Source organism: Salmo salar, chromosome 20 (genome assembly GCF_965601325.2).
Source record: "Salmo salar chromosome 20, fSalSal1, whole genome shotgun sequence".
Taxonomy (NCBI): Eukaryota; Metazoa; Chordata; class Actinopteri; order Salmoniformes; family Salmonidae; genus Salmo; species Salmo salar.
The window spans coordinates 66,085,589-66,112,777 of NC_138310.1; the positions used below are offsets into that span (position 1 = coordinate 66,085,589).

General features: G+C 41.3%; 1 protein-coding gene across 2 annotated transcripts in view; it reads right to left on the reverse strand.

Moving 5' to 3' along the window:
- Positions 1-178: 178 nt before the first annotated feature.
- The window catches only part of esamb (endothelial cell adhesion molecule b), a 78,639-nt gene continuing 51,628 nt past the window's right edge, over positions 179-27,189 (reverse strand). Inside the window, exons 1-7 of one of the 2 annotated variants that reach the window (XM_045703809.2) lie at positions 26,142-26,554; positions 16,332-16,477; positions 12,917-13,118; positions 12,423-12,578; positions 4,191-4,313; positions 3,965-4,094; positions 179-3,760 (exon numbers count right to left, since the gene is read on the reverse strand). In XM_045703809.2, the coding sequence (XP_045559765.1) occupies positions 2,857-3,760; positions 3,965-4,094; positions 4,191-4,313; positions 12,423-12,578; positions 12,917-13,118; positions 16,332-16,477; positions 26,142-26,187 (1,707 nt within the window). In that variant the 5' untranslated portion in view covers positions 26,188-26,554 and the 3' untranslated portion in view covers positions 179-2,856. Of the gene's footprint in view, positions 3,761-3,964; positions 4,095-4,190; positions 4,314-12,422; positions 12,579-12,916; positions 13,119-16,331; positions 16,478-26,141; positions 26,555-27,189 lie in introns of those variants that run through there. The other variant, XM_045703808.2, reaches the window with a different exon arrangement.

A 27,189-nucleotide genomic window follows, 5' to 3' on the forward strand; every position in this document is an offset into this window, starting at 1 on the left:
GGCCATGATCATTTTCACAATTTCACAGTATTATTCCAACCTCAGAACACAGGGAAATCACATTTGTGACTGCACTGAACCTTTTGGAGTTAAGGGAAAAATATTTAAAACCCAGATCTCAGCCATTGAACAAACATTATAGCCTAGCATTATCAAAGAATTATACATTCCAACTACCTAATTAAGATTAATATATTCTCTCAGTATACATGAATGTGATAAAACCACAATATTCTTATTAGATACATGTACAAGTATGGGTCAACGCTTTGTCTTTAAACATTTCCAGTATTGAAATTCTATAAAATACCTGTATAGAGCATGTATGGCAGGTTTTACTGGAGTTGTAACAACTCAACATGAACAGTTGGCCTGAGAAGACTGTGTCAAGGAGGACTAAGGGAGTGTGCTTTACTGTATATCAGGTATTTGCGTGTGTGAAGTTAAATGTTTAACCCATCTCTATGGGCAGTGATGTGCTTTCAAGTGTCAACATGATGTGGGTTCATGAGCATGTTCTCTCCAGACAACACCTCCCTTATCAATGTCCATGTCATAACTGGCATATAACAAACAATTTTACACAATGTATATAAGTCAAATACAGTGCATTTGGAAAGCATTCAGACCTCGTGACTTTTTCCACATTTTGTTATGTTACAGCCTTATTCTAAAATTGATTAAATTGTTTTTTCCCCCCATATCAATCTACACACAATACCCCATAATGACAAAACAAAAACAGATTTTTAGAAATGTTTGCAAATGTATTAAATAAATTATGGAAAAATCACATTTACATAAGTATTCAGACCCTTTACTCCGTACTTTGTTGAAGCACCTTTGGCAGCGATTACAGCCTAGAGTCTTCTTGGTTATGATGCTACAAGCTTGGCACAATTGTATTTGGGGAGTTTCTCCCATTCTTGTATGCAGATCCTCTCAAGCTCTGTCAGATTAGATGGGGAGCATCGCTGCACAGCTATTTTCAGGTCTCTCCCGAGATGTTTGATCGGGTTCAAGTCCGGGCTCTGGCTGGGCCACTCAAGGACTTTCAGAGACGGTCCCGAAGCCACTCCTGCGTTGTCTTGGCTGTGTGCTTAGGGTCGTTGTCCTGTTGAAAGGTGAACAATCCCCTCAGTCTGAGGTCCTGAGCGCTCTGGAGGTTTTCATCAAGGATCTATGTACTTTGCTCTGTTCATCTTTCCCTCGATCCTGACTAGTCTCCCAGTCCCTGCCACTGAAAAACATCCCCACAGCATGATGCTGCAATGACCATCTTACACCGTTGGGATGGTGCCAGATTTCCTCCAGACGTGACGCTTGGCATTCAGGCCAAATATTTCAAATCGGTTTCATCAGAGAATCTTGTTTCTAATGGTCTGAGAGTCTTTAGGTACCTTTTGGCAAACTCCAAGTGGGCTGTTGTGCCTTTTACTGAAGAGTGGCTTCCGTCTGGCCACTCTACCATAAAGGCCTGATTGGTGGAGTGATGCAGAGATGGGAGAGCCTTCCAGAAGGACAACCATCTCCACAGAGGAACTCTGGAGCTTTGTCAGGGTGACCATCGGGTTGTTGGACACCTCCCTGACCAAGGCCCTTCTCCCCCTGCTTGCTCAGTTTGGTCAGGCGGCCAGCTCTAGGAAGAGTCTTGGTGGTTCCAAACTTCTTCCATTTAAGAACGATGGAGGCCACTGTGTTCTTGGGGACCTTCAATGCTGCAGAAATGTTTTTGTACCTACCCTGTCTCAGATCTGTCTCAACACAATCCTGTCTCGGAGCTCTAAGGACAATTCCTTCGACCTCATGGCTTGGTTTTTGCTCTGACATGCACTGTCAACTGTGAAACCTTATAAAGACAGGTGTGTGCCTTTCCAAATCATGTCCAATCCATTGAATTTACCACAGGTGGACTCCAATCAAGTTGTAGAAACATCTTAAGGATGATCAATGGAAACACGATGGAACCTGAGCTCAATTTAGGGTCTCATAGCAAAGGGTCTGAATACTTATTTAAATAAGGTATTTATGTTTTTTTTATATACATTTGCAAAAATTTCTAAATCTGTTTGCTTTGTCATTATGGGGTTTTGTGTGTAGATTGATGAGGATACATTTTCATATAATCCACTTTAGAATAAGGCTGTAACATAACAAAATGTGGAAAAAGTCAAGGGGTCTGAATACTTTCCAAATGCACTGCATACCGATTCAACAACCTCTTCACAAACAACTTGCTAAAAAAAGGTGTTTTAGAGAATAATTAAGCAATAAGCCCCGGGGGGGTGTGGTATATGGCCAATATCCCAAGGCTAAGGGCTGTTCTTATGCAAGATGCAAAGTGGAGTGCCTGGATTTAGCCCTTATATTGGCCATATACCACAAATCCCCAAGGTGTCTTATTCCTATTATAAATGGGTTACCAATGTAATTAGAGCAGTAAAAAGATATACGGTCTGATATACCACGTCTGCCAGCCAATCAGCATTCAGGGCTCGAACCACCCAGTTTATAAAAGGCCTTAAAGAATATAGAATAGGCCTTGTTTTAACCTTAAAGAATCTGAGCATGGAAAATAAAAGCAAAAACATTTATTTAGCAAAAAAGATTTGAAAACAGCTAAAAGAATAAAAACAAATCAATGAAGTCTTTGAACTTGTGCAGACTTGAATGCAGGGGATTCTACAAGTGTCTTCTTCAGCATGAGCTCTTCTTTCTACTCTGAACATCATTTTGAACGATCACAATAAAAAAGTGTTTTTAATTCCAAGCAAATCTTTCTCTACTCTATGCAATCTTTATCCATTTGCGTCAGTTTTTTGTGCTCAGTAGTAAAACGGGAGACCCTCCAGTGGGCTATACCAGTGATCCAGCCTGGCTCTGAGCGGGCACCATGACAGGCACAGCACCCATACGGGCCAGGGTGGTGGAGCTGATGGGTGAGGTGAGAGGGCGTGGTACCTGGGGCTGGGCCCCCTCAGTCTTGTCGGGGTCTGTGACCATGTGGCCAGGTGGGGAATGGGATCCAGGTGGGGAATGAGGTGGGGCACCGTTAGAACTGGAGGATCTGCTGTGTCCATAGTGAGGCATGCTACTGATGCTGGGGGGTCGGCTGTGGTTGGAACTGGGGGGTTGGCTGTGCCTGTGTGGAGAGCTGCCACTGATGCGGTTCAAGCTTGGAGGTCTGCTGTGCCCATGTGGAGAGGGGGCACCGATATTGTTAGAACTTGGGGGTCGACTGTGCCCCTGGGGGGAGGGGGCACCAATGTTGTTAGAACTATTGGGTCTACTGTACCCATGTGGAGAGGTGACACCAACATGGTTAAAACTTGGTGGTTGACTGAACCCATGGGGAGGAGTGTCAACAATGATACTAGTGCTGAGGAGCCGGGTGTGGCCAGGGGGTGGAGTCCCACTGATGTGGTTAGAACTGGGGGGTCGACTGTGCTCTTGTGGATAGGTGGCATCAATGTTGTTAGCAACACAGAGGGGTCTGGTGTGCCTGGGTGGAAGTGTGCCACTGATGTACCCTGGGAGGCCCTGCAGGGGGTTGAGCTCTCTAGGCCGAAGGCGGTAGGCGTTGAGCACAGAGCCTGTGTCAGAGGCCGGGGCAGTGGGGTAGGGGAAGTTTTTGAGCTGTTGGGGGTCTCCCGGATGGGGGCCCGTGGCTATGGATGACAGCGTGCCATTTTTGGAGATGATGTCTGAGCCTGTGCCACTCTTTGCCCAGGAAACACGCTTGGGTGCCTGGGCATCCTCCCTGTGATGGATAGACAGACAGACAGCCAATGAGAAAACACCAACCAAGATCATATCACATGCTACACACATCCTCCAACCATCAACCTACAGAAATGGAATTAGAACACCTGCATTGTCCATGGTAGAGTCCTAGTAGTTGTACATCCTGTGGTGTTTATCAACTGCACCTGATTTTCCGATAACACACAGAAAAAAATCTCACTTGATATCATTGGCTATCTCCTCCTCTTCGTGGCCTCTCCTCCTCAGCATGAAGATGAGGAAGAGTATGATGGCTACCAGTCCCACGATGGACCCCAGAGTAGCAGCAGCAATCGCTCCAGAATTAGAGGCTGTGGAAGAGGACACACAGAGAGGCTTCAAACAGGAAACATTAGCAGTCTGTATGTACTAATATGAGAACGTGTGTGTTACTTTGCTATACGTACAGGTGAAGACCTCCAGGTTGATAGAGCAAGTGTCAGAACCGGCAGTGTTGCTAGCTCGGCACACATATTTCCCTGACATGCTCTTAGTGAGGTTACTCAACCTGAGGGTACCTTGCCTCTCATCTGAAAGAAAAAGACAGTGTTACACACTCTTGCCTCTACAGTACATGAATATGTTGATGATGTACCGTGCACAGAACGTTATACACCTTTCAAACACACTCCATCTACAGTAATGTAGACAGTTACACTAGGTAACACAAGGGTAGCTACAGTATGTATACAAACATAATTAGACCACACACTCTACCAAGTACAATACTCTCTTGGTTCCAAAGCTATAAGTATTGAGGGGTATCCTGGTCCTAGGGAGTCGCATCCCACTGGGCACAGATGTCAATTCAATGTCTATTCCACATTGGATCAACGTAATTTCACTGAAATGACATGGAAACAATGTTGAGTCAACCAGTATGTGCCCAGTGGGATGGGCTGTTCTTTATACCAGTACAGATCCTCTTTGATGATATCACTATTTTCTGTCCCGGGGATAAATAATGTGGTTATATGGAGAGACCTCACTAGCAAATGGTTAACCAGACAAAGAATCTCCACAATAATGAATCAGAACCTGTGGCTTTTCAAAGTTGGACTTCATCAGTTTACATAATCCTAGTTGCTGTGGTCCACTTGTCATAGCTGGCATGGGGATGCTCTATTGTAAATATGTAACACTGGGGATACTAGAGAATAATAAACATATGTGGGGCAGGTCTTATCAAGCAAATCCTCTCAAAATCCGATTGGAAACGTCACAAGAGAATATTTTCATCAGATGTGTTTCCAAATCAAATCAAATTGTATTTGCCACATGCGTCATAAAAAACAGGTGAAGACTAACAGTGAAATGCTTACTTACGAGCCCTTTCCAACAATGCAGAGAGAAAAATAATAGAAAGATAATAACACAAGGAATAAATACACAACAATAACTACAGCACCTTGCAAAAGTATTCATCCCCCTTGGCTTTTTTCCTATTTTGTTGCATTTCAACCTGCAATTTCATGTAATGAACATACACAAAATAGTCCAAATAGGTGAATTAAAAAAAATAACTTGTTAAAAAAAAAGCAAAAAAAAAAAAATAAGCTACGGAAAAGTGGTGGGTGATTATGTATTCACCCCCTTTGCTATGAAGCTCCTAAATAAGATCTGGTGCAACCAATACCTTCAGAAGTCACATATTTATTTATATAAAGTCCACTTGTGTGCAATCTAAGTGTCACATGATCTCAGTATATATACACACCTGTTCTGAAAGGCCCCAGAGTCTCCAACAACACTAAGCAAGGGGCACCACCAAGCAAACGGCACCATGAAGACTAAGGAGCTCTCCAAACAGTTCAGGGAAAAAGTTGTGGAGAAGTACAGATCAGGGTTGGGTTATAAAAAATATCAGACATTTTGAACATCCCACAGCGCACCATTAATTCAAAAAAATTTTAAATGGAAAGAATATGGCACCACAACAAACCTGCCAAGAGAGGGCCGCCCACCAAAACGTATGGACCAGGCAAGGAGGGCATTAATCAGAGAGGCAACAAAGAGAACCTGAAGGAGCTGCAAAGCTCCACAGCGGAGATTGGAGTATCTGTCCATAGGACCACTTTAAGCCGTACACTCTACAGAGATGGGCTTTACGGAAGAGTGGCCAGAAAAAAGCCATTGCTTAAAGAAAAAAATAAGCCAACACGTTTGGTGTTCGCCAAAATTGCATGTGGGAGACTCCCTAAACATATGGAAGAATGTGCTCTGGTCAGATGAGACTAAAATTGAGCTTTTTGGCCATCAAGGAAAACGCTATGTCTGGTGCAAACCCAAGACCTCTCATCACCCTGGTGTTTTTCATCGGCAGGGACTGGGAAACTGGTCAGAATTGAAGAAATGATGGATGGCGCTAAATACAGGGAAATCCTTGAGGAAAACATGTTTCAGTCTTCCAGAGATTTGAGACTGGGACGGAGGTTCACCTTCCAGCAGGACAATGACCCTAAGCATACTGCTAAAGCAACAATTGAGTGGTATAAGGGGAAACATGTTAAATGTATTGGAATGGCCTAGTCAAAGCCCAGACCTCAATCCAATTGAGAATCTGTGGTATGACTTAAAGACTGTTGTACACCAGCGGAACCCATCCAACTTGAAGGAGCTGGAGCAGTTTTGCCTTGAAGAATGGGAAAAAAATCCCAGTGGATAGATGTGCCAAGCTTATAGAGACATACCCCAAGAGACTTGCAGCTGTAATTGCTGCAAAAGGTGGCTCTACAAAGTATTTTTGGGGGGGGGGGGGGGGGGTGAATAGTTATGCACGCTCAAGTTTTCAGTTGTCTTATTTTTTTTACAATAACTAATATTTTGTATCTTCAAAGTGGTAGGCATGTTGTGTAAATAAAATGATACTAACCTCCCCCCAAAAAATCTATTTTAATTACAGGTTGTAAGACAACAAAATAGGAAAAATGCCAAGGGGGTGAATACACTGTATATACATGGGGTACCAGTACTGAGTCGATGTGCAGGAGTATGAGGAAATTGAGGTAGATATGTAAATTTAGGTAGGAGTAAAGTTACTAGGCAACAGGATAGATAATAAGCAGTAGCAGCAGAATATGTGATGAGTCAAAATAGTTAGTGCAAAGGGGGGTCAATGCTATTTGGTTAACTATTTAGCAGTCTTATGGCTTGGGGGTTGAAGCTGTTCAGTGTCCTGTTGGTTCCAGACTTGGTGCATCGGTACCACTTGCTGTGCCGTAGCAGAGAAAACAGTCTATGACTTGAGCAGCTGGAGCCTCCACCCATATATACCAATATAAAGAATCAAGAGGGAAAACAAATGGATATATCTTCATCATATGTCCTGATGCATACCATAAATGGCGTATCAAAGCAACCCAGTAACTCAACCAGCGCCGCTCAAGTAGAGAAGCTAAAGTTCACCATAGGATACCAGTACCTTTACTAATAACCAGACTAGAAAATTCTATAAATAAACTATTGCATACAATGTCCTCTGTCCTAAATTGTCATTGTGACAAACAGCTGTTTGTCCCTGTCCCAAAGTCTAGGAGTGAACTGCTGGCTAGGATTCTTGTTTGATAAACTCAGCATGCACCATCTGCTGTTCTCTCTGGGAGGGTGGGGGAAAATCATTACGCATGCAAAGCACACAGACTACACAACGCAACGGTGGTACTACTAACTTCAAAACTGCCTTCATTTTGCTGGACCCCAGGAAGAGTAGCTGCTGCCAACCCTTACCCATTTATCCATAATAAATACAATACAAATACATACTTTCATTTCAGAGTAAACAAGGCCTCTTGGGGAGATATCATTTGCGTCAATGTGGATTCAATACAACTATACTAAGTACATGGCCTGACAGTGATTTGTGTGCCCAGATGGACGTGCCTGTAGGTGTGTTCAATAAGCACCTGCCATTAGTAACTCTGACGAGAGGAACCAGACAGAATTGCTACAGATTAACGACAGATCAGCTCATTCTTAAACTTGGCAGATTCTCAAAATTGCACTGCAATCAAGATCCAAAGACAGACCTGTAGGTGATCTGATATCACCAATCTCTATATACCAAGAATGTATTGTACTGATCAAAATACACTGAAATCAAACTAGGAAATAACTACAGTAATACTGACTACAGTACTAACTACAGTAGCAAGTGACTATCACCAGCATTTCTACAGGCAAGATCTAAGAATGCAAGAACACACAAACTGACAGTATTTGTGCCAACTGTTAATTGTGCACCTTCTCATGTTTCATACATATTCCGAATGTTAATACACAATCTTAGTCTATGTACAAGACAAAAAGGAAACACTTATTCTGGATTCAATCCAAACTCAATGATCTCAGCAAATGCAGCAGAGTGCACCTTGCAATCATAGTTTGATTGAATCATTGAATGTATATCATTCGATACAATGGACCAATGACAGCCATTGTGAGAAAGTCGAGGCTTTCACTTTATCTATGCCCTTAATATGTAGCCTACCTTCACTACTTGACTTTATTGTTGCCTTTACAGTCATTTACCATTGATTTTATATTAGCATATTAATTACTGTGGATTTTCATACTTTTACATTGCATTATTTGAGCATGTTATGAACAGGTTAACCTACAGTTCAGTGGTTGCTATGTTATGAAGTAGTTTCATCTTCAGGCCAGGCCAGATGGCTAAGGACCAAAGGGTGGTATCAGTTGATCCATACCAAAGGAAAAATGTTCTATCACGCAAGTCTAACCAGCCTGGTCAAAGACATGTAATCTCAAATCGACTGAGCTCATAAGGGCAATGCAGATGTATACAAGGCAAAGTCATTGGTGAGGATTAACACAGACATGCTTTTGGATGAATAACATATTAAATTCTTCTAAAGGTTCAACTTTACAGCTGTGTCTGTCCAGTGGGGGGGCAGTTTTTTTTTTACATGGGGATGGGGGGTTGGGGTGACACCAGCAAGATTATAGAGAGCAATAGTATGGGCATCTTTTCATAGGCACAAACTCAGTTATGGCTCATTGGCCAAAGCCTATGGGCGGATGAATGTTTCCTTTTTGAGGGTTTTTGGATAAACGACGAAAATAAGGTTTGTGGTAAACACAGGCTTAGGATATCTTATATGGTTTGTTCTATGAGATAATCTTTGTCAGCTAACGCCACATTTGTGAATGTTGTAATCAAAACACAAACTTAATGTACATAAAGGCTTCATAATTTGTAAATGTCATGTTAACTGACTGATATTATCGCATAGATCAAAACATATAAGCCTGTGTTAACTTCAGACCTTATTTCACCAATTATCCCAATACCCCATTCTTTCCCAATTAATTTCCCCTATAGGAATGGCTGAATAAACCAGAGGTAACTCCCGTTTTTTTAGGACTACAAGCTGGCGAGCTCTAATATTATATAGGCTGTGGGGCTCTACAGGCTTCTGCATCCTAGAGGGGTTGTGGTGGGTTGGGGGTGTATTTGTGAAACCCTTACCCATGAACCCTAGAACAAGCAAGGGCGAGGGGCAGGCTCTCCATTCTGTGGTCATGCAGGAGAGAAGAGTAACAGAGACAGTGACTGAGAGAAGAAGGGTTGGAACAGAGAGCGATTAAGTAGGGAAGAGAGACATCAACCCCTAGCCCTTACAAGGGAGTTGTAAGGAGTTGATAGTTGCAAAAGTTTGCAAGAAAAGAGTGATAAGACAGAGGTAGGAGAGAAGGAGAGACTGGGAAAACAATAGAAACCCAGCATCTTAGAATGAAGCAAGAGACATGCTGATTGATTGAGGGAAGCTTGCTATTTTAACAAACCAAAATAGCTCACACGGTGTGTCAGAAATATTGTTGCCATTTTCAAGGCAGAACGCAATACCTGGAAGTGATGTAAAAGGGATGGCTTTTGATTCATTAATAAGTTGTAGGTGTGGCATGGGCTTGACCACTCCATAGCTAATTTTAACATGCTCTATGGTATAAAATGTGGTGGTTTCAAGGCATGCACAGACTTTGACATTTTGTGTTGTCATTAATTCCAATTCAGTGGGAGGGCATGAATGTTCGTCCTAGTCCATTGTGATTTGTGGAGTATAGTTTTTTCAAAACCAACAGTGACCTAATAGGTCCTAATAGTAATAACAGAAATGTATCTAGTTTATTTGCTAAATATGTTACAAATGGATGCAGTCTACATTATAAGTAAGTAATTGGGTTCAATATGGAATTATCTTACACAGCACTTTCGTAAGCGGAAAAGGCCTTATATAGGCTACAGTAGGGTAAATTGCATTGCATCATGTGCGAGCCATGCATGGACATGTCAATTGTTCTATAAGCATGGTTACATTTGCAGTTACGTTGATATAACATTACGAAAGAGAATAGTTTATATAAGCTTGGTTTTAAATCAAATGAAATTAAACAAGCAGATTATTTGCTTCAATGCTTCTAGGTAGAATCTGGTCACATGGTGTCATAAATCACATCTCTTGTTCCATGGGCATACGGGCAATTTAGGCAAGACAATGTGACACCACTGACAAAGTTATTACCATAAAACAACTGAAAGTTGCCAAATTTGTCAAAAAGAATTAGCCTACTGCTGCACCAAAACGATCAAAATTGACACTTGCGTTTGATAATACCAAGCCCTTACGCTCAGTCGAAAGTAGTGCCCTTTAGAAAGCCAGTAGAGCACAGGGGTGGAAGCTCAATGTCACAGAAAGCATATGCCAGGTCAAAGAGAAAAATACAGAGGATCAGAGTGTTTTCAACTCCTAGAGATTATGCAGATTTGTCTGTGTGTGTTTGGTGGTGCATTCAAACCCATAGAACTGGATATTGCATCAATCAGGCAGTGATACAGATAGTGTATTAGATGGGCGCTCTATAGAAGAAGCGAGGAGATCAGAGATCAGAGGAGGAGCTATTCCAATACTTGGGTCAATCAGTGTAAGCCTCATTATTGCTCAGAAACAGCTGGTGCTTTCACAATAATTGTTTCCACTGTATTTCTACAACTCTTCACAAAATAATATAATATAACAGGCATATGTGCAGTATCGTATCAGAAATAAACCTCCATTTTATATTTTTCTCCCTCTGCAAGTCTGACATGAGCATGCATTGTGTATGTAGTGCACGTTTCCCAGTCTATAAAGAGGATTAAGTGATGCACGTTATGGCATTTCAAAGAAAAAAATAACTCACCGGGAAGAAAAAAAAGAGAATCTGCAATCCCACCGCCAGGCGCCAACACACCACACATTAGTCCTCAACATTTAGCCCGACTCACACAGTTAACAAGCGATCTCTTACAATATGCTACTATGGCTGTGTTTACACAGGCCGCCCAATTCTGATTCTATTGGCAAAGGAGCTGATCTGATTGGTCAAAAGACCAATTAGTGGAAAAATATCAGAATTATAGGCTGCCTCTATAAATGCTGTCAGATCAATCTGAATCTCTGAACTATATATTTGTTATTCATTTGGAATTATCTCCATCTTATGTCAATGTTAATGGATATTAGAGAAGCTAGGTATTACTTAAAGAGCGTATCAATTTAATCTACTTTAGTTCTCATTTTGACAATCTTAGTGACAGGCAGGTCGGCAGGTAGCCTAGTGGTTAGAGCGTTGGGCCAGTAACGAAAGGTTGCTGGATAAAATCCCCGAGCCTACAAGGTAAAAATCTGTCATTCTGCCCCTGAGCAAGGCAGTTAACCCACTGTTCCCCCGGGCACCGAAGACGTGGATGTCGATTATGGCATCCCCCGCACTGCTCTGATTCAGAGGGGTTGGGTTAAATGCAGAAGACACATTTCAGTTGAATGCATTCAGATGTACAACTGACTAGGTTTCCTTACTACAATAACCCATATGGAGCTGCTGTGAAGAGGACAATTTGACAGTTTGCATTGGCTAAAATGATATTGCACCCATCCACAGTAGTGGCAGGTGTTTTCAGTGCTGGTTAGTTGTGGCTACTCTGCATCACATGGTTTAGTGCTATACATTGGTGATGGATGGAGGTGAACTATCCTTTGTGATCCTTAGCTCATACAGTACATACACTGAGTGTACAAAACATTAGGAACACCTTCTCTTTACATGACATAGACTGACCAGGTGAAAACTATGATCCCTTATTGATGTCACTTGAGACATTGATTGAGACAATTGAGACATGGATTGTGTGTGTGCCATTCAGAGGGTGAATGGGCAAGACAAAAGATTGAAGTGCCATTGAGAAGGATATGGTAGTAGGTGTCAGGCGCACCGGTTCGAGTGTGTCAAGATCTGCAACGTTGCTGGGTTTTTCACATTCAAAAGTTTCCCGTGTGTAATGGTCCACCACCCAAAGCATATCCAGCCAACTTGACACAACTGTGGGAACCATTGGAGTCAACATGGGCCAGCATCCCTGTGGAATGCTTTCAACACCTTGTAGAGTCCATGCCCCAACAAATTGAGTCTGTTCTGAGAGCAAAAGGCAGTGCAATTCAATATTAGAAAGGTGTTTTGTACACTCAATAAGAATTGAATCCATTCTAATTGGGACTACTTAGTATTATGATGAAACGTAACTGAGGCAGAGAGGTAATGTGATTGGCTAACATTATTGGTAAAGATAAGGGAGTACTCACTCTGCATGGGGGAAAAGAAGACCTCTGACATGGGGGCGTTCTTGGTCCATTTGTAATGAGGGATGGGTTTGCCCGAACTGGACTTACAGCTCAGTGTCACATTGCCATTCAGCACAGATGACCCAGTCATCGTGCACACTGGAGGCGAGGGAGGGACTGAGAGCGAGAGAGAACAGATAGTTAGAAACAACAGAAGTGAAATGATTTGGTCTACTACAATTTACCCCCTATTGACCTCCTGAAGTATTGTATTAATCCATTTCAATTGAACAGGGTACTGTATTTCTATGAATGGTGGCCACACTGCAAAAGGTACAAGAAGTTTGCCAACACTCTCTCTCCATCTGTTGAAGCTGTGGGAAAATATTATAAAGACAGCCCAGTGCATATGTACAAACTGTACAGTTTACACTTTTCTGTTTCCATCTCTGAGGCCTGGCCCAAAAAACATTTTTGGAAAGTGCCAGAATCTAGGTGTCCGGTCCGGTTGGTACCTTTGACATTAAGGCGCATTTCTCCAGAGAGACCGGCGGCTCCAGGGATGATGACATTGCAGAGGTATCGTCCTGAGTCTGACTCCTGGGTGTTGTTGATGTAGATGGAGAGATTGGACGAGGGCATGGACAGGCTGAACCCAACACGCTTCCTGAACTCAGGACTACCTATCCCTGGCTCACCGTTACTGTAGGAGATAACCTGCACAGACAGAGATACAGACAGGACAGACAGGACAGACAGACATGGGAAATACTTTACAATAGGGAACGCAATGGTAGATTGTGTTCCCTATTGCAATTCAGGAATCAAATGTACTGTCAGCAATTATTTTACACGGATGAGTACTCCATTCCATAGAAGCCTTCTAGTAGCGTTAGCATACTGCATCTAAACCCTACATATTGTTAGCCTTTTTCGAGACAGCATTTGTGTTGCTTGTCGAGGAGAGAGACTAGCATTTTTGCAACACGAGAGAGTTTGTTGTAATGAAAACCAATGCAAGTAACTACAGAAATACCGGTTCTCTAAATATACAATACTGATATTGAGCTGAAATACGATCTACGGTGTCATCTATAGACAGTCTACACAGCCACACAGATTAACCGTATAACAGAAGTCAACGTCCTTCATAAAGATAATCCTGATATGTATGTGCAGATGGTGGAGTTAGAACTTTTAGACTGATTTTCTGTTAGAGATAAGCTCACAGGCCATGGCCAGTGAAACTACTGAGATTATCACCGAAGAAACACACACACACACACACACACACACACAAGGTTTTCTAAACATACAGGACATACATGCAACACGGCCACATTGTTAGTGCCATATTGCTACCACATATTTTGTCTGTATCTATAAAAGTAAAGAGCCATCAGGCTTGATGTTGAGAATAATCCTAATATAGTCTCACACAACTACACGTGTAGGCCGTCATTGTAAACAATAATTTGTTCTTAACTGACTTGCCTACTTAACTTTTTAAGGTATAGGGGGCAGTATTTTCGATTTCGGATTAAAAGCGTGCCCAGAGTAAACTGCCTAATACTCGAGCCCAGAGTCAAATATTTGCATGTTATTAGTAGATTTGGATAGAAAACACTCTGAAGTTTCTAAAACTGTTTGAATGATGTCTATGAGTATAACAGAACGCATATGGCATGCAAAAACCTGAGAAAAATCCAACCAGGAAGTGGGAAATCTGATGCTTGTAGTCTTTTCAAGTCATTGCCTATCTAACACACAGTGACTTAGGGTTCATTTTGCACTTCCTAAGGCTTCCACTAGATGTCAACAGTCTTTAGAACCTTGTTTAAGGCTTTTGCAGTGAACAGAGAGCGAACAAGAAGGCCGGGAAGTTGGTGACTCAGAAAATGACATGAGTTCATTGGCTCACATTCACGTGATCAGGTAGCTGTGTTCCATAACGTTTTTCAAGACATTGGAATCGTCCGGTTGGAATATTATTGAAGTTTTATGTTAAAAAGGCCCTAAAGATTGATGCTATACAACGTTTGACATGTTTCTACGAACGTAAATATAACTTTTTTTGACTTTTCGTCGTGAAATTTTCGGTGCCCTTCCTACATTTGGAGTAGCTTACTGAACGCGCAAACATAAATGATGGACTTTATCGAACAAAACAACATTTATTGTGGACCTGGGATTCCTGGAAGTGCCGTCTGATGAAGATCATCAAAGTTAATATTTATAATGCTATTTATGATTTTAGATGACTCCAAAATGGCGGGTATCTGTATTGCCTGATGTATTTATCTGAGTGCCGTACTCAGATTATTGCAAAGTGTGCTTTCCCCGTGAAGCTATTTTTAAATCTGTCACAGCGGTTGCATTAAGGAGATGTTTATCTATAATTCTTTGAATAACAGTTTAATATTTTATCAACGTTTATGATGAGTATTTTTGTAAATTGTTGTGCTGATTCACCAGCAGTTTTGGAGGCAAAATATTTTCTGAACATCACGCGCCAATGTAAAATGGGGTTTTTGGATATAAATATGAACTTTATCGAACAAAACATACATGTATTGTGTAACATTGAGTCCTAGGAGTGTCATCTGATGAAGATCGTCAAAGGTTAGTGCTTAATTTTAGCTGTATTTCTGGTTTTTGTGACCCCTCTCCTGCTTGGAAAATTTACATTTTTACATTTTAGTCATTTAGCAGACGCTCTTATCCAGAGCGACTTACAGTAGTGAATGCATACATTTCATACATTTTTTTTTTTTTCGTACTGCCCCCCCGTGGGAATCGAACCCACAACCCTTAGGTTGCAAACACCATGCTCTACCAACTGAGCTACAGGGAAGGCCTGTAGCTGTGTGGTTTTTCTTGTGTTGTCACTGTCCTAACATAATCTAACTTTATGCTTTAGCCGTAAAGCCTTTTTGAAATCGGACAATGTGGTTGGATTAAGGAGAGGTGTATTTTTAAAATGGTGTAAAATAGGTGTATGTTTGAGAAATTTGAATTATGACATTTTGTTGTTTTGAATTTGCCGCCCTGATATTTCACTGTCTGTGTCCCGCAGATGGGACGCTAGCGTCCCACGTAGCCCATAGAAGTTAAATAATGGTTAAATATACATATAAAAAAAATAACAGGCTAAACTCTAAAGGTGGAGGTAAACTAACCTCATCCCCAGACTCGAATTTCTGGCACATAGAGCCTGGTAACACTGTGCCACAAAGTGGGACTTGAAAGGGGTGTGGTTATTTAAATTGAGGCGGGAGTGGGAGCGAGCCTGCTACAGCTGTATTAGATGGGACCAATCAAAATGTATGTTCTATCACACTGACCATGTTATCTTTGGGAAGACCAATTGATTCTGAGTTCGGGCATATAAAGTTTATATGCGAAAACTATTTCTAAGATGTGTATTTTCAGATTTTCCAAATTAAGAAAATGTTCTATAACTGCAATATCATAATTGAATAAGTCTCCACCCCACTAAGCACTTTGTGAAAGCAACAGATTTCAACAGATTTTTCCAGTCAAACATGGGATTCGAACTGGCAACCCTCTCTAACCGCTAGGCTACCTGCCGCATGGCTGAACAGCTAAAATGCCTGACCAGATCAGGGATTACAAGAAGGGGATTGGATTACTGAGAATGGGAGGTTGGTCCGGTACTTTAGAGAATAAACTAAATCTGACTGAAACCTGAGCAGAACTGCTCCCAGCCCTGAAATAATCATCCAGCTTCTTCAACAGTTCATAAACAGTTTCTTCAACACTAGTCTGTTCCTTCAGACCACACACCAACAAATCACCAACGAGAGGGACATAACACCTCAGGGAAAAGTTAATCAGAAAAGATCCAGCAACAGTGGTTTCTGTGGAAACCATGCATGATGTCTGAGGAAGAGGAGATCCCTTACATACCTGCTTGGAGTCGTTGGCCATGAAGTTCCAGATGACGCTGTTCCTGCCAATATCAGATGTGGGGCTGTACCAGGCCTGCAGGACCACCATCTGACCCTTCACCACCTCTCTCTCTCTCCTGGGCATCTCCACCTGCTGGGAGTCACCTTGACACAGCAAACACACAGACGCAGTCACTAAAACTCACCTGACACAGCATCAACACACAGCTGGTTCCAATACACTCTCTACCACTAATCCTTTAGTGTTGGTATATGTGAAGGATAGGTATAAGTAGGGCTGTTGCGGTGACCGTATTACCGCCACACCGCCGGTCACGAGTCATGGCAATTAGGCTTCTCCAAGCTCTGATGCTGCTGATGGTGATTAGTAGCCTACCAAACTTGCTAACTGCCTGGTACTCAGCACTCTATTGTCCCTCTAATCACTCAATGAAAATCTAATTGAAAATCTAATCAAACACTTCATAAGATCCCATGAAAACATGTTGTGCAACATTTCAATAGGCTATGCAATTGCGTGAGAAAACAGAGTGATGGCATCTACTAAAAAGAGGAGGATCCCTCAGCTTTCTATAGGCTAAACTTAATATATTTATTACTCACCTTTCCTAATATTAAGCACATTGCTTATCTTTACAACAGGAGTATAGCCTGCCTGTCTGGCATGAAAGTTAACCACGGATAAGCATCCTCTATTCGCTATTTAAGTGCATAGATGAATTTGAATAGATGTATTTTTACCCTCTGCCCCTGTTTTCAATACAGGTGCATGATAAAGGTCCATTCTAAATCAAAACAAATTTCACACATACAGTGCATTCGAAAAGTATTCAGACCCCTTGACTTTTTCCACATTTTGTTAAATTACAGCCTTATTCTACAATGGATTAAATTACATTAATCTACATGCAATACCCCTTAATGACAAAGCAAAAACAGGTTTTTAGAAATGTTTGCAAATGTGTGTATATATAAGAATGTGAAATGTCAGAATAATAGTAGAGAGAAGGATTTATTTCAGTTTTTATTTCTCTCATCACATTCCCAGTAGGTCAGAAGTTTACATACACTCAATTATATATATATATATATAAATAAATAACTACCTTAATTACATAAGTATTCAGACCCTTTGCTATGACACTCGAAATTGAGCTCAGGTGCATCCTGTTTCCATTGATCATCCTTGAGATGTTTCTGTAACTTGATTGGAGTCCACCTGTGGTAAATTCAATTGATTAGACATGATTTGGAAAGGCACACAGCTGTCTACATAAGGTCCCACAGTTGACAATGCATGTCAGAGCAAAAACCAAGCCATGAGGTTGAAGGAATTGTCCGTAGAGCTCCGAGACAGGATTGTGTCAAGGGACAGATCTGGGGAAGGGTACCAAAAAATGTTGGCAGCATTAAAGAACACAGTGGCCTCCATCATTCTTAAATGGAAGAAGTTTGGAACCAACAATACTCTTTCCCGAGAGCTGGCCTCCCGGCCAAACTGAGCAATCAAGGGAGAAGGGCCTTGGTCAGGGAGGTGACAAAGAACCTGATGTTCACTCTGACAGAGCTCCAGAGTTCCTCTGTGGAGATAGGATAACCTTCCAGGAGGACAACCATCTCTGCAGCAGTCCACCAATCAAGCTTTTATGGCAGAATGGCCAGACAAGCCACTCCTCAGAAAAAGGCACATCACAGCCCACTTGGAGTTTGCCAAAAAGGCACCTAAAGGACTCTCAGACAATGATAAACAAGATTCTCTGGTCTGATGAAACCAAGATTGAAATCTTTGGCCTGAATGCAAAGCGTCATGTCTGGAGGAAACCTGGCACCCTCCCTACGGTGAAGCATGGTGGTGGCAGCATCATGCTGTGGGGATGTTTTTCAGTGACAGAGACTGGGAAACTTGTCAGGATCGAGGGAAAAATAAAAGGAGCAAAGTACAGAGAGATCCTTGATGAAAACCTGCTCCAGAGCGCTCAGGACATCAGACTGGGGCAAAGGTTCGCCTTCCAACAGGACAACGACCCCAAGCTCACAGCCAAGACAAAGCAGGAGTGGCTTCGGGACAAGTCTTTGAATGTCCTTGAGTGGCCCTGCCAGAGCCCGGACTTGATCCTGATCTAACATCTCTGGAAAGACCTGAAGATAGCTGTACAGTGACGTTCCCCATCCAACTTGACAGAGCTTGAGAGAATGGGAGAAACACCCCAAATACAGGTGTGCTAAGCTTGTAGTGTCATACCCAAGAAGACTCAAGACCCAAGAAGACTCAAGGCTGTAATAGCTGCCAAAGGTGCTTCAACAAAGTACTGAGTAAAGGGTCTAAATTCTTATGTACAGTTGAAGTCATAAATTTACATTCACCTTAGCCAAATACATTTAAAGTCAGTTTTTCACAATTCCTGACATTTAATCAGAGTAAAAATACCCCTCCACCTTGTCACAACACAACTGATTGGCTCAAACACATTAAGAAGGAAAGAAATTCCACAAATTAACTTTTAAGAAGGCACACCTCTTAATTGAAATGCACTCCTAGGTGACTAACTCATGAAGCTGGTTGAGAGAATCCCAAGAGTGTGCAAAGCTGTCATCAATGCAAAAGGTGACTATTTGAAGAATCACAAATATAAAATATATTTTGATTTGTTTAACACTTTTTTGGTTACTACATGATTTCATATGTGTTATTTCATAGTTTTGATGTCTTCACTACTATTCTACAATGTATAAAATAGTAAAATAAAGAAAAACCCTTCAATGAGTATGTGTTCTAAAACATTTAGCATTTTTCCCACTGCCCCTGTTTTGAAACAGGTGCATGATAATGGTCCATTCTAAATAAATACTAAATAATGTGACATTTGTATATGTAAAAACAAGATTAAATCAAGAATAGTCTGATGGGTGACAAGATTAGCCTATCACTTGTGAATGATATATTATTACATGCTTATGTGCAGTAAGGCAAGAAACAGTGCATGCCTTTTTTTGTGACTTTTTCAAATCATAGTCAAGCACCTCATGTAGCCTAGCCATAGGCCTTTATGTTTTGGTTTGTATCAAAACCAAAGTGGCCAAATAACTTCTTAAAATTAAGCACATGAATATGCTTTACAACGGGTGTAGAGCCTACCTGGCATACAGGTGAAGTCGGAAGTTTACACACACCTTAGCCAAATAAATGTAAACTCCGTTTGTCACAATTCCTGACATTTAATCCTCGTAAAAAAAAAACTTTTTCTGGTCAGTTAGGATCACCACTTTATTTTAAGAATGTGAAATGTCAGAATAATAGTAGAGAGAAGGATTTATTTCAGCTTTTATTTCTCTCATCACATTCCCAGTAGGTCAGAAGTTTACATACACTCAATTAGAATTTGGTAGCATTGCCTTTCAATTGTTTAACTTGGGTCAAACATTTTGGGTAGCCTTCCACAAGCTTCCCACAAAAAGTTGGGTGAATTTTGGCCCATTGATCCTGACAGAGCTGGTGTAACTGAGTCAGGTTTGTAGGCCTCCTTGCTGGCACACGCTTTTTCAGTTCTGCCCACACATTTTCTATAGGATTGAGGTCAGGGCTTTGTGATGGCCACTCCAATACCTTGACTTTGTTGTCCACAACTTTGGAAGTATGCTTGGGGTCACTGTCCATTTGGAAGACCCATTTGCGACCAAGATTTAACTTCCTGACTGATGTCTTGAGATGTTGCTTCAATATAGCCACATACTTTTCTTTCCTCATGATGATATCTATTTTGTCAAGTGCAGCAAAGCACCCCCACAACATGATGCTGCCACCCCCGTTCTTCACGGTTGGGAGGGTGTTCTTCGGCTTGCAAGCCTCCCCCTTTTTCCTCCAAACATAACGATGGTCATTGTGACCAAACTGTTCTATTTTTGTTTCATCAGACCAGAGGACATTTCTCCAAAAGTACAATCTTTGTCCCCATGTGCAGTTGCAAACCATAGTCTGGCTTTTTTATGCCGGTTTTGGAGCAGTGGCTTCTTCCTTGCTGAGCGGCCTTTCAGGTTATGTCGATATAGGACTCGTTTTACTGTGGATATAGATACTTTTGTACCGGTTTCCTCCAGCATCTTCACAAGGTCCTTTGCTGTTGTTCTGGGATTGATTTGCACTTTTCACACCAAAGTACGTTCATCTCTAGGAGACAGAACGCATCTCCTTCCTCAACGTTATGACGGCTGCGTGGTCCCATGGTGTTTATACTTACGTACTATTGTTTGTACAGATGATAGTGGTACCTTCAGGCGTTTGGAAATTGCTCCCAAGGATGAACCAGACTTGTGGAGGTCTAAAAAAAATAATTTCTGAGGTCTTGGCTGATTTCTTTTGATTTTCCCTTGATGTCAAGCAAAGTGCCACTGAGTCTGAAGGTAGGCTTTGAAATACATCCATAGGTATACCTCCAATTGACTCAAATTATGTCAATTAGCCTATCAGACTTCTAAAGCCATGACATCTTTTTCTGGAATTTTCCAAGCTGTTTAAAGGCATAGTCAACTTAGTGTTTGTAAACTTCTGACCCAATGGAATTGTGATATAGTGAATTATAAGTGAAATAATCTGTCTGTAAACAATTGTTGGAAGAATTACTTGTGTCATGCAAAGTTGATGTCCGAACTGACTTGCCAAAACTATAGTTTGTTTACAATAAATTTGTGGAGTGGTTGAAAAACGAGTTTTAATGACTCCAACCTAAGTGTATGTAAACTTCCGATTTCAACTGTAAATGTGTTATTTCGGGGGGGGGGGGGGGGGGGGGGGGTTCTAATAAATTTGCCAACATTTCTAAAAACCTGTTTTTGGTTTGTCATTATGGGATTTTGTGTGTAGATTGATGAGGGCAAAAAACTATTTAATTCATTTTAGAATAAGTCTGTAACGTAACAAAATGTGAAAGAAGTCAAGGGGTCTGAATACTTTCCCAAATGCACTGTATATTATTTAGTATACGTAAAGACACGATTAAGTCAAGAATAGTCTGATGGGTGACAATACTAGCCTATCACTTGTTAATTATATATTATCACTTGTGAATGATGCCCAGCATCAGAATAATGCCTTTTTTTGCGACTTTTCAAATCATAGTCGCACACCTCATGTAGCCTAGCCTATGTGTTTTCATAAGGTTTGTATCACAACTAAAGTGGCCAAATAACTTCTTGAAATTAAGCACATAAATCCGCAATACAAGGGGTGTAGAGCCTAACTTGCATACAGTGGCTTGCGAAAGTATTCATCCCCTTTGGCATTTTTCCTATTTTGTTGTCTTACAACCTGGAATTAAAATAGATTTCTTGGGGTTAGTATAATTTAATTTACACAACATGCCAACCACTTTGAAGATGCTAAATATTTTTTATTGTGAAACAAACAAGAAATCAGACAAAAAAACGTTAACATTGAGCGTGAGTAACTATTCCCCCCTTCCCCCTGGTCAATAATTTGTAGAGCCACCTTTTGCCAGAGTACCTTCTTCCATATGTTTGGGGAGTCTCCCACATGCCTTTTCGCGAACAAGCAATGGCTTTTTCTGGCCAATCTTCTGTACAGCCCAGCTCTGTGGAGTGTATGGCTTAAAGTGGTCCTATGGACAGATACTCCATTCTCTCCTGTGGAGTTTTGCAGCTCCTTCAGGGTTATCTTTGGTCTCTTTGTTGCCTCTCTGATTAATGCCCTCCTTGCCTGGTCTGTGAGTTTTGGTGGGTGGCCCTCTCTTGGCAGGTTTGTTGTGATGCCATATTCTTTCCATTTAAAGAAAATTGAATTAATGGTGCTCCGTGGGATGTTCAAAGTTTCTGATATTTTTTATAACCCAACCCTGATCTGTACTTCTCCACAACTTTGTCCCTGACCTGTTTGGAGAACTCCTTGGTCTTCGTGGTGCCGCTTGCTTGGTGGTGCCCCTTGCTTAGTGGTGTTACAGACTCTGGGGCCTTTCAGAACAGGTGTATATATACTGAGATCATGTGACACTTAAATAAAGTCCACCTGTGTGCAATCTAACTAATTATGTGATTTCTGAAGGTAATTGGTTGCACCAGATCTTATTTAGGGGCTTCATAGCAAAGGGGGTGAATACATATTCACCCACCACTTGACAGTTTTCTATTTTTTTGAAACTATACATTTTTCTTCATTTCACTTCACCAATTTTTATTATTTTGTGTATGTCCATTACATGAAATCAAAATCAAAATAAATTTTTATTACAGGTTGTAATGCAACAAAATAGTAAAAAAAATAGTGAATACTTTTGCAAGGCACTGTACATAAGCAGCGAGTGAGTTTCTAGTTTGGGGAAGATAATTTTCACCATAAAAATGCACCTTTATAATAAAAGCATTACATGATTAATCACATTTGCAGTCACTTTTGATAATGGTGTTTTCCGCTAATGGAACATTCGCAATTATAGCCTACTGCCATGTGCGCATTGCTGTGCTTATAATGTGAAGAAATAGCCTAATAGTTTATTAACATTTTAAGCTAAGCGTTCTGATCTGTTGCATCAGCCACATTGCATAAAAAAGTTTTTTTTTATGCTAGTGGTTGTATTTACTTGGGATCTATCGCATCCCACAATTGTCCCAGACTATGTTTGGAATATTTATTTTTCGTACAGAATAGGTTGACTTTTGTACTATGGGGGATTGTCGATTGACATAGGCTAGTGCTTCAGCTGTTCGTTAGGCCTACTCATCTTGTTGGCTGACGAAAAGTAAATATCTTCAATATGTAGCTCGGAATTGGATAAGGACGCGCGCAGTTACGTCCCCAATGTGTCTGTCTTCACTTGTAGCCTGTGAGAAAGACCTGATCACATAATGGAGAGTCATGTGAGTGAGAGATGCTTCGGGAACACGCAGCACTGAGGGAGAAGGGCACAACGCAGCATTCCGGGCCAAGGGCACTACGGCCACTGACCGCAAAAGGCATGGATGTTTTTAGGGTGCATTACAGCCACACAAAGGGCATGATGTAGTGAAATTGGAGGCATTACCAAGTGCTTGTCAAATTGCTAATGATAGGCTGAGTGTGTACAGCACATAAAAAAAACTAAGCAGAGCTCATGCCTTTCAAGCGACCTTTTTCAAATCACTATTAGTCGCATCATGCAGCCTTACAATGTATTACAAATCAAAACATATAGCCCAAAGTTAGTAGAACAACTAAAGTTACATTGGTAACTCTAAATTAAGCATATATAAGTACCTATTTCTTTGTTAAGCGCTCAACACAGAATAGCCGCATGTGCGCACTCCCTCAAATCATTTGGAGAAAATATCCTTTCTATTTTATTCAGCTTTGTTCAATTGTATTCTTCATACTATAAAATAACATAAAACAATGCCATGGAATTCTAAGCAAATCTTGTCTACTAAATGAACTAGAGTAGCCCAAAGCTATTTGTCATAGCCAGATCAGGACCTAACATAAGGACAACTCAGAGTATGCTATTCTGTTCTTCTGAAATAGACTACATGTTCTTCATATCATGCTTCTTTAAACCTGTCTAAAATAAGTAACTGATTTATTGTGAAGGTGTAGGCTATATTACATGGATTTATTAGACTTTTTAAAATGTAGACGTTCCAAAAGGTCTGCATCAGTGGCTTATAGGCTGTGTGTGAAAGCCAGGAAATGAATGCTAAATGGGTTTATGTTAATAAACGGTCAATTACCGTGAGATCGACAGTTATTTGCTTGACAATAACCGGCTGACGAAATTTCATGAGTGCCACAGCCCTAGGTATAAGCGATTTAGTTGTGAAGCTTCAGCCATATTGCTTCCACAGATCTGCCAACATTGAACGGTTATAAGCAGTGAATTGCAGTCAACAAAACTCTTCCAATCTTGTCAGTTCAGTTAAATATACAAGTATGACGTCACTTGTCACTAGGGCTGTGACGGTCATAGAATTGTGGATGACGGTTATTGGTCAGCCAAATAACCATAGTCACCATAATAACCATTAAGACGCACATTTTCTCCTCTCCTCCGCTCCTGACTGCTGGTGCTACTGTTGTAGGGAGGGGGGTGTCGTCTAGACAACAGATGACTCGTTTGCTACAACACCATGCTTGTTTTCAGCAAGGAGCAACAAAGTTTCATCACATTGTAGAGTCCATGTTATAGCAGAAATGGACTCATCCACACAAATGCCTGGCTGTCCCGTCTCTAGTCAGCTGTTCGTTCCACAATAAAAACATATTCTGGTCTTCATCCATAACCGTTAGTTACACAGTAATTATGCCAGCCCTACTTGTCACAGGGTGCTTCACATAAATGGCCGAGCCTTGAAGCCCATGAAAGTCAACCTACAGTTGTCACGATTGTGTGGAGTGACGGACCAAGGCGCAGCGTGATTAAAGTTCCACATATTTATTCAAGCGAAACTTCCAAACAACAAGAAACAAACAACGAACATTGACAGAGGTGTAACATGCACTAACTCAAAACAAGATCCCACAAAACACAGTGGGGTAATAGCTGCTTAAATATGATCCCCAATCAGAGACGTCGCTAAACAGCAGCCTCTGATTGGGAACCATACCAAGCACACCAACATAGAAATAATGAACCTAGAACACCCCCTAGTCACGCCCTGACCTACTATACCATAGAGAACCAAGGGCTCTCTATGGTCAGGGCGTGACAACAGTAAGAGGTCAGGAGCAAAAATCACATTTAGGTCTTCCTTGACATCTTCTTGATATCGGCATAGCCCTCTCTTGCAATCTGTTTTTATTCAGCTATCATAATTCAACACTGCTACTGGTAATCCCCCTAACACTACAAATACTGGCCAGATGTAAACCTGCAAAGCCCAGATGAGATCAATTGAAGGGGAAGACAGAGCACATTAAATATAAAAAAATAAGATCAAAAGCAGAATAATTACAGTGCCTTGATTAATAGTGGATAAAAATCTGTCATCCCCCACAGCTGTTTGAGGGGGCTTTTACGTAATCTGGGCAACATTCAGCTGGACTCTGCTCCACAGAGGTTCTGACAGACCAAAATGGAGGTCATAGATCTCGCAAATCAATAATTTACCCACATTTGGAATGTTGTACTATGTTACCAATGTTCTGTTTGTTCCTATGTGTAGTCAGACAACCCTGAATTGTTTGCTGTAAACTTAAACTGTAACATAGTTATATTGATGATATAGCGTACAGTACCTCAAACAAAATTACACTTTTCAGATTAAAAAAAAAGAAAATGCATTCATAAGCTTACCGTAAACATTTGAGCCATTTGGGATATCAAAAAAATACATAAGATAGTCAAAAATTTGAGTTGATTGAAATTTCTAAAAGAGACATACGCTAATGTCAAGCATTAGAAATGATTGGAATATCTGGATATGCATAAAATAATCTCAAGCATTTAGTTGATTGAACTGTTGGAGAACTGCTCACTAGTTCACATTTAACGACTAGGTCTAGCCCATATCTCCTACTAGAAAATATCAAGACTATATGCCAATAAATAACTCATAACTACACTTAGGATAATCATAAAGACATAAGGCAGAGCAATAAAACCTGAAGTATCATCCAGCAGCCTACAACCAAAGCATTCAAAAGAGGTAGAGGAAGAGCAGATGATAAAATAAAAGTGGAGAGAAGTAGAGGAGCATGGAGAGTTGGAATGAGAAAGATTGGATGATGAGAATTGAATGAATGGAATGAGAATGAAATGAGAGAGATAAGAGAAGGAGAAAAAGAGGAGAGAGATTGAACTAGAGTATGGTGGTGGGCAGGCTCACTCACAGGGTGCCGGCCATTCCCCTAAGATGGTCAGCTGAAGATGGATCATCTGATCCCAGCAATCTGAGTCCTCCCGATCCGCCAGCTTGGAGCTAGGTCCCACACACACACACACACACAGAATAACCCCCCTCCACACACGGACAGACAACCCCCTCAGCGTGACGTGACGAGGGTCTCAAATCCCTAGTCCACAAAAACAATAACCCTATAAGAGGAGGGTCTTAACCCCCAGTCCCCATAAACGCAAACACACACACGTTCAGCAAGAGGGACAAGTCCGCACACACACGTACATCAAGCTAGGCTAGGGGCTGCTCAACAGCTGCAGTGTGACTGCACCCCAGTCACTTTCTTTCTGGAATTAAAGTGTATTCAGCTGAGCAAATTAGAGACAGAGTGAGAGAGTGACAGAGAGAGAGAGAGAGAGAGAGGGATAGAGAGAGAGAGCGAGAGCGATAGAGAGAGAGGGATAGAGAGCGAGAGCGATAGAGAGGGAGGGATAGAGAGCGAGAGCGATAGAGAGGGAGGGATAGAGAGGGAGGGCGAGAGCGATAGAGAGGGAGGGATAGAGAGCGAGAGCGAGAGAGCGAGCAACTGGGCATCGGTCTGACATAAGTGCTGGCATTTTGTACTGGGCTTATAGTTGCAGTGACTTATTTCCCCTGGTATCATGTGACCCCACTGCTATGGTGGCCCTTGTTTAATTTATGCCGTGAAGCACCTATTGACTAATCCCTAAACAATCCCTGGCTCAATAATTCAAACCTGACTCTGACTCTTGCTTCACGTGACCCAAGTTCAATAGCTCAGCTGGATACAGAGATGAGGTAGGCTAACACATGGTCACTTTGACAACTGTCTCTGCTGCTAGCTGTTGCCATGACTGGATTCTCATTCTCATATTTGCAGTATTAGTTACATTAAATTACATTTATTTTCTCATCTCAGACAAGTCTCTTAGCCTGCACAGGTTTTGAAGACATATACTAACAGAAATGGATAGGCCTAAATAAAACTACTTGATTCATGTACTGAACTTGAACTTGCA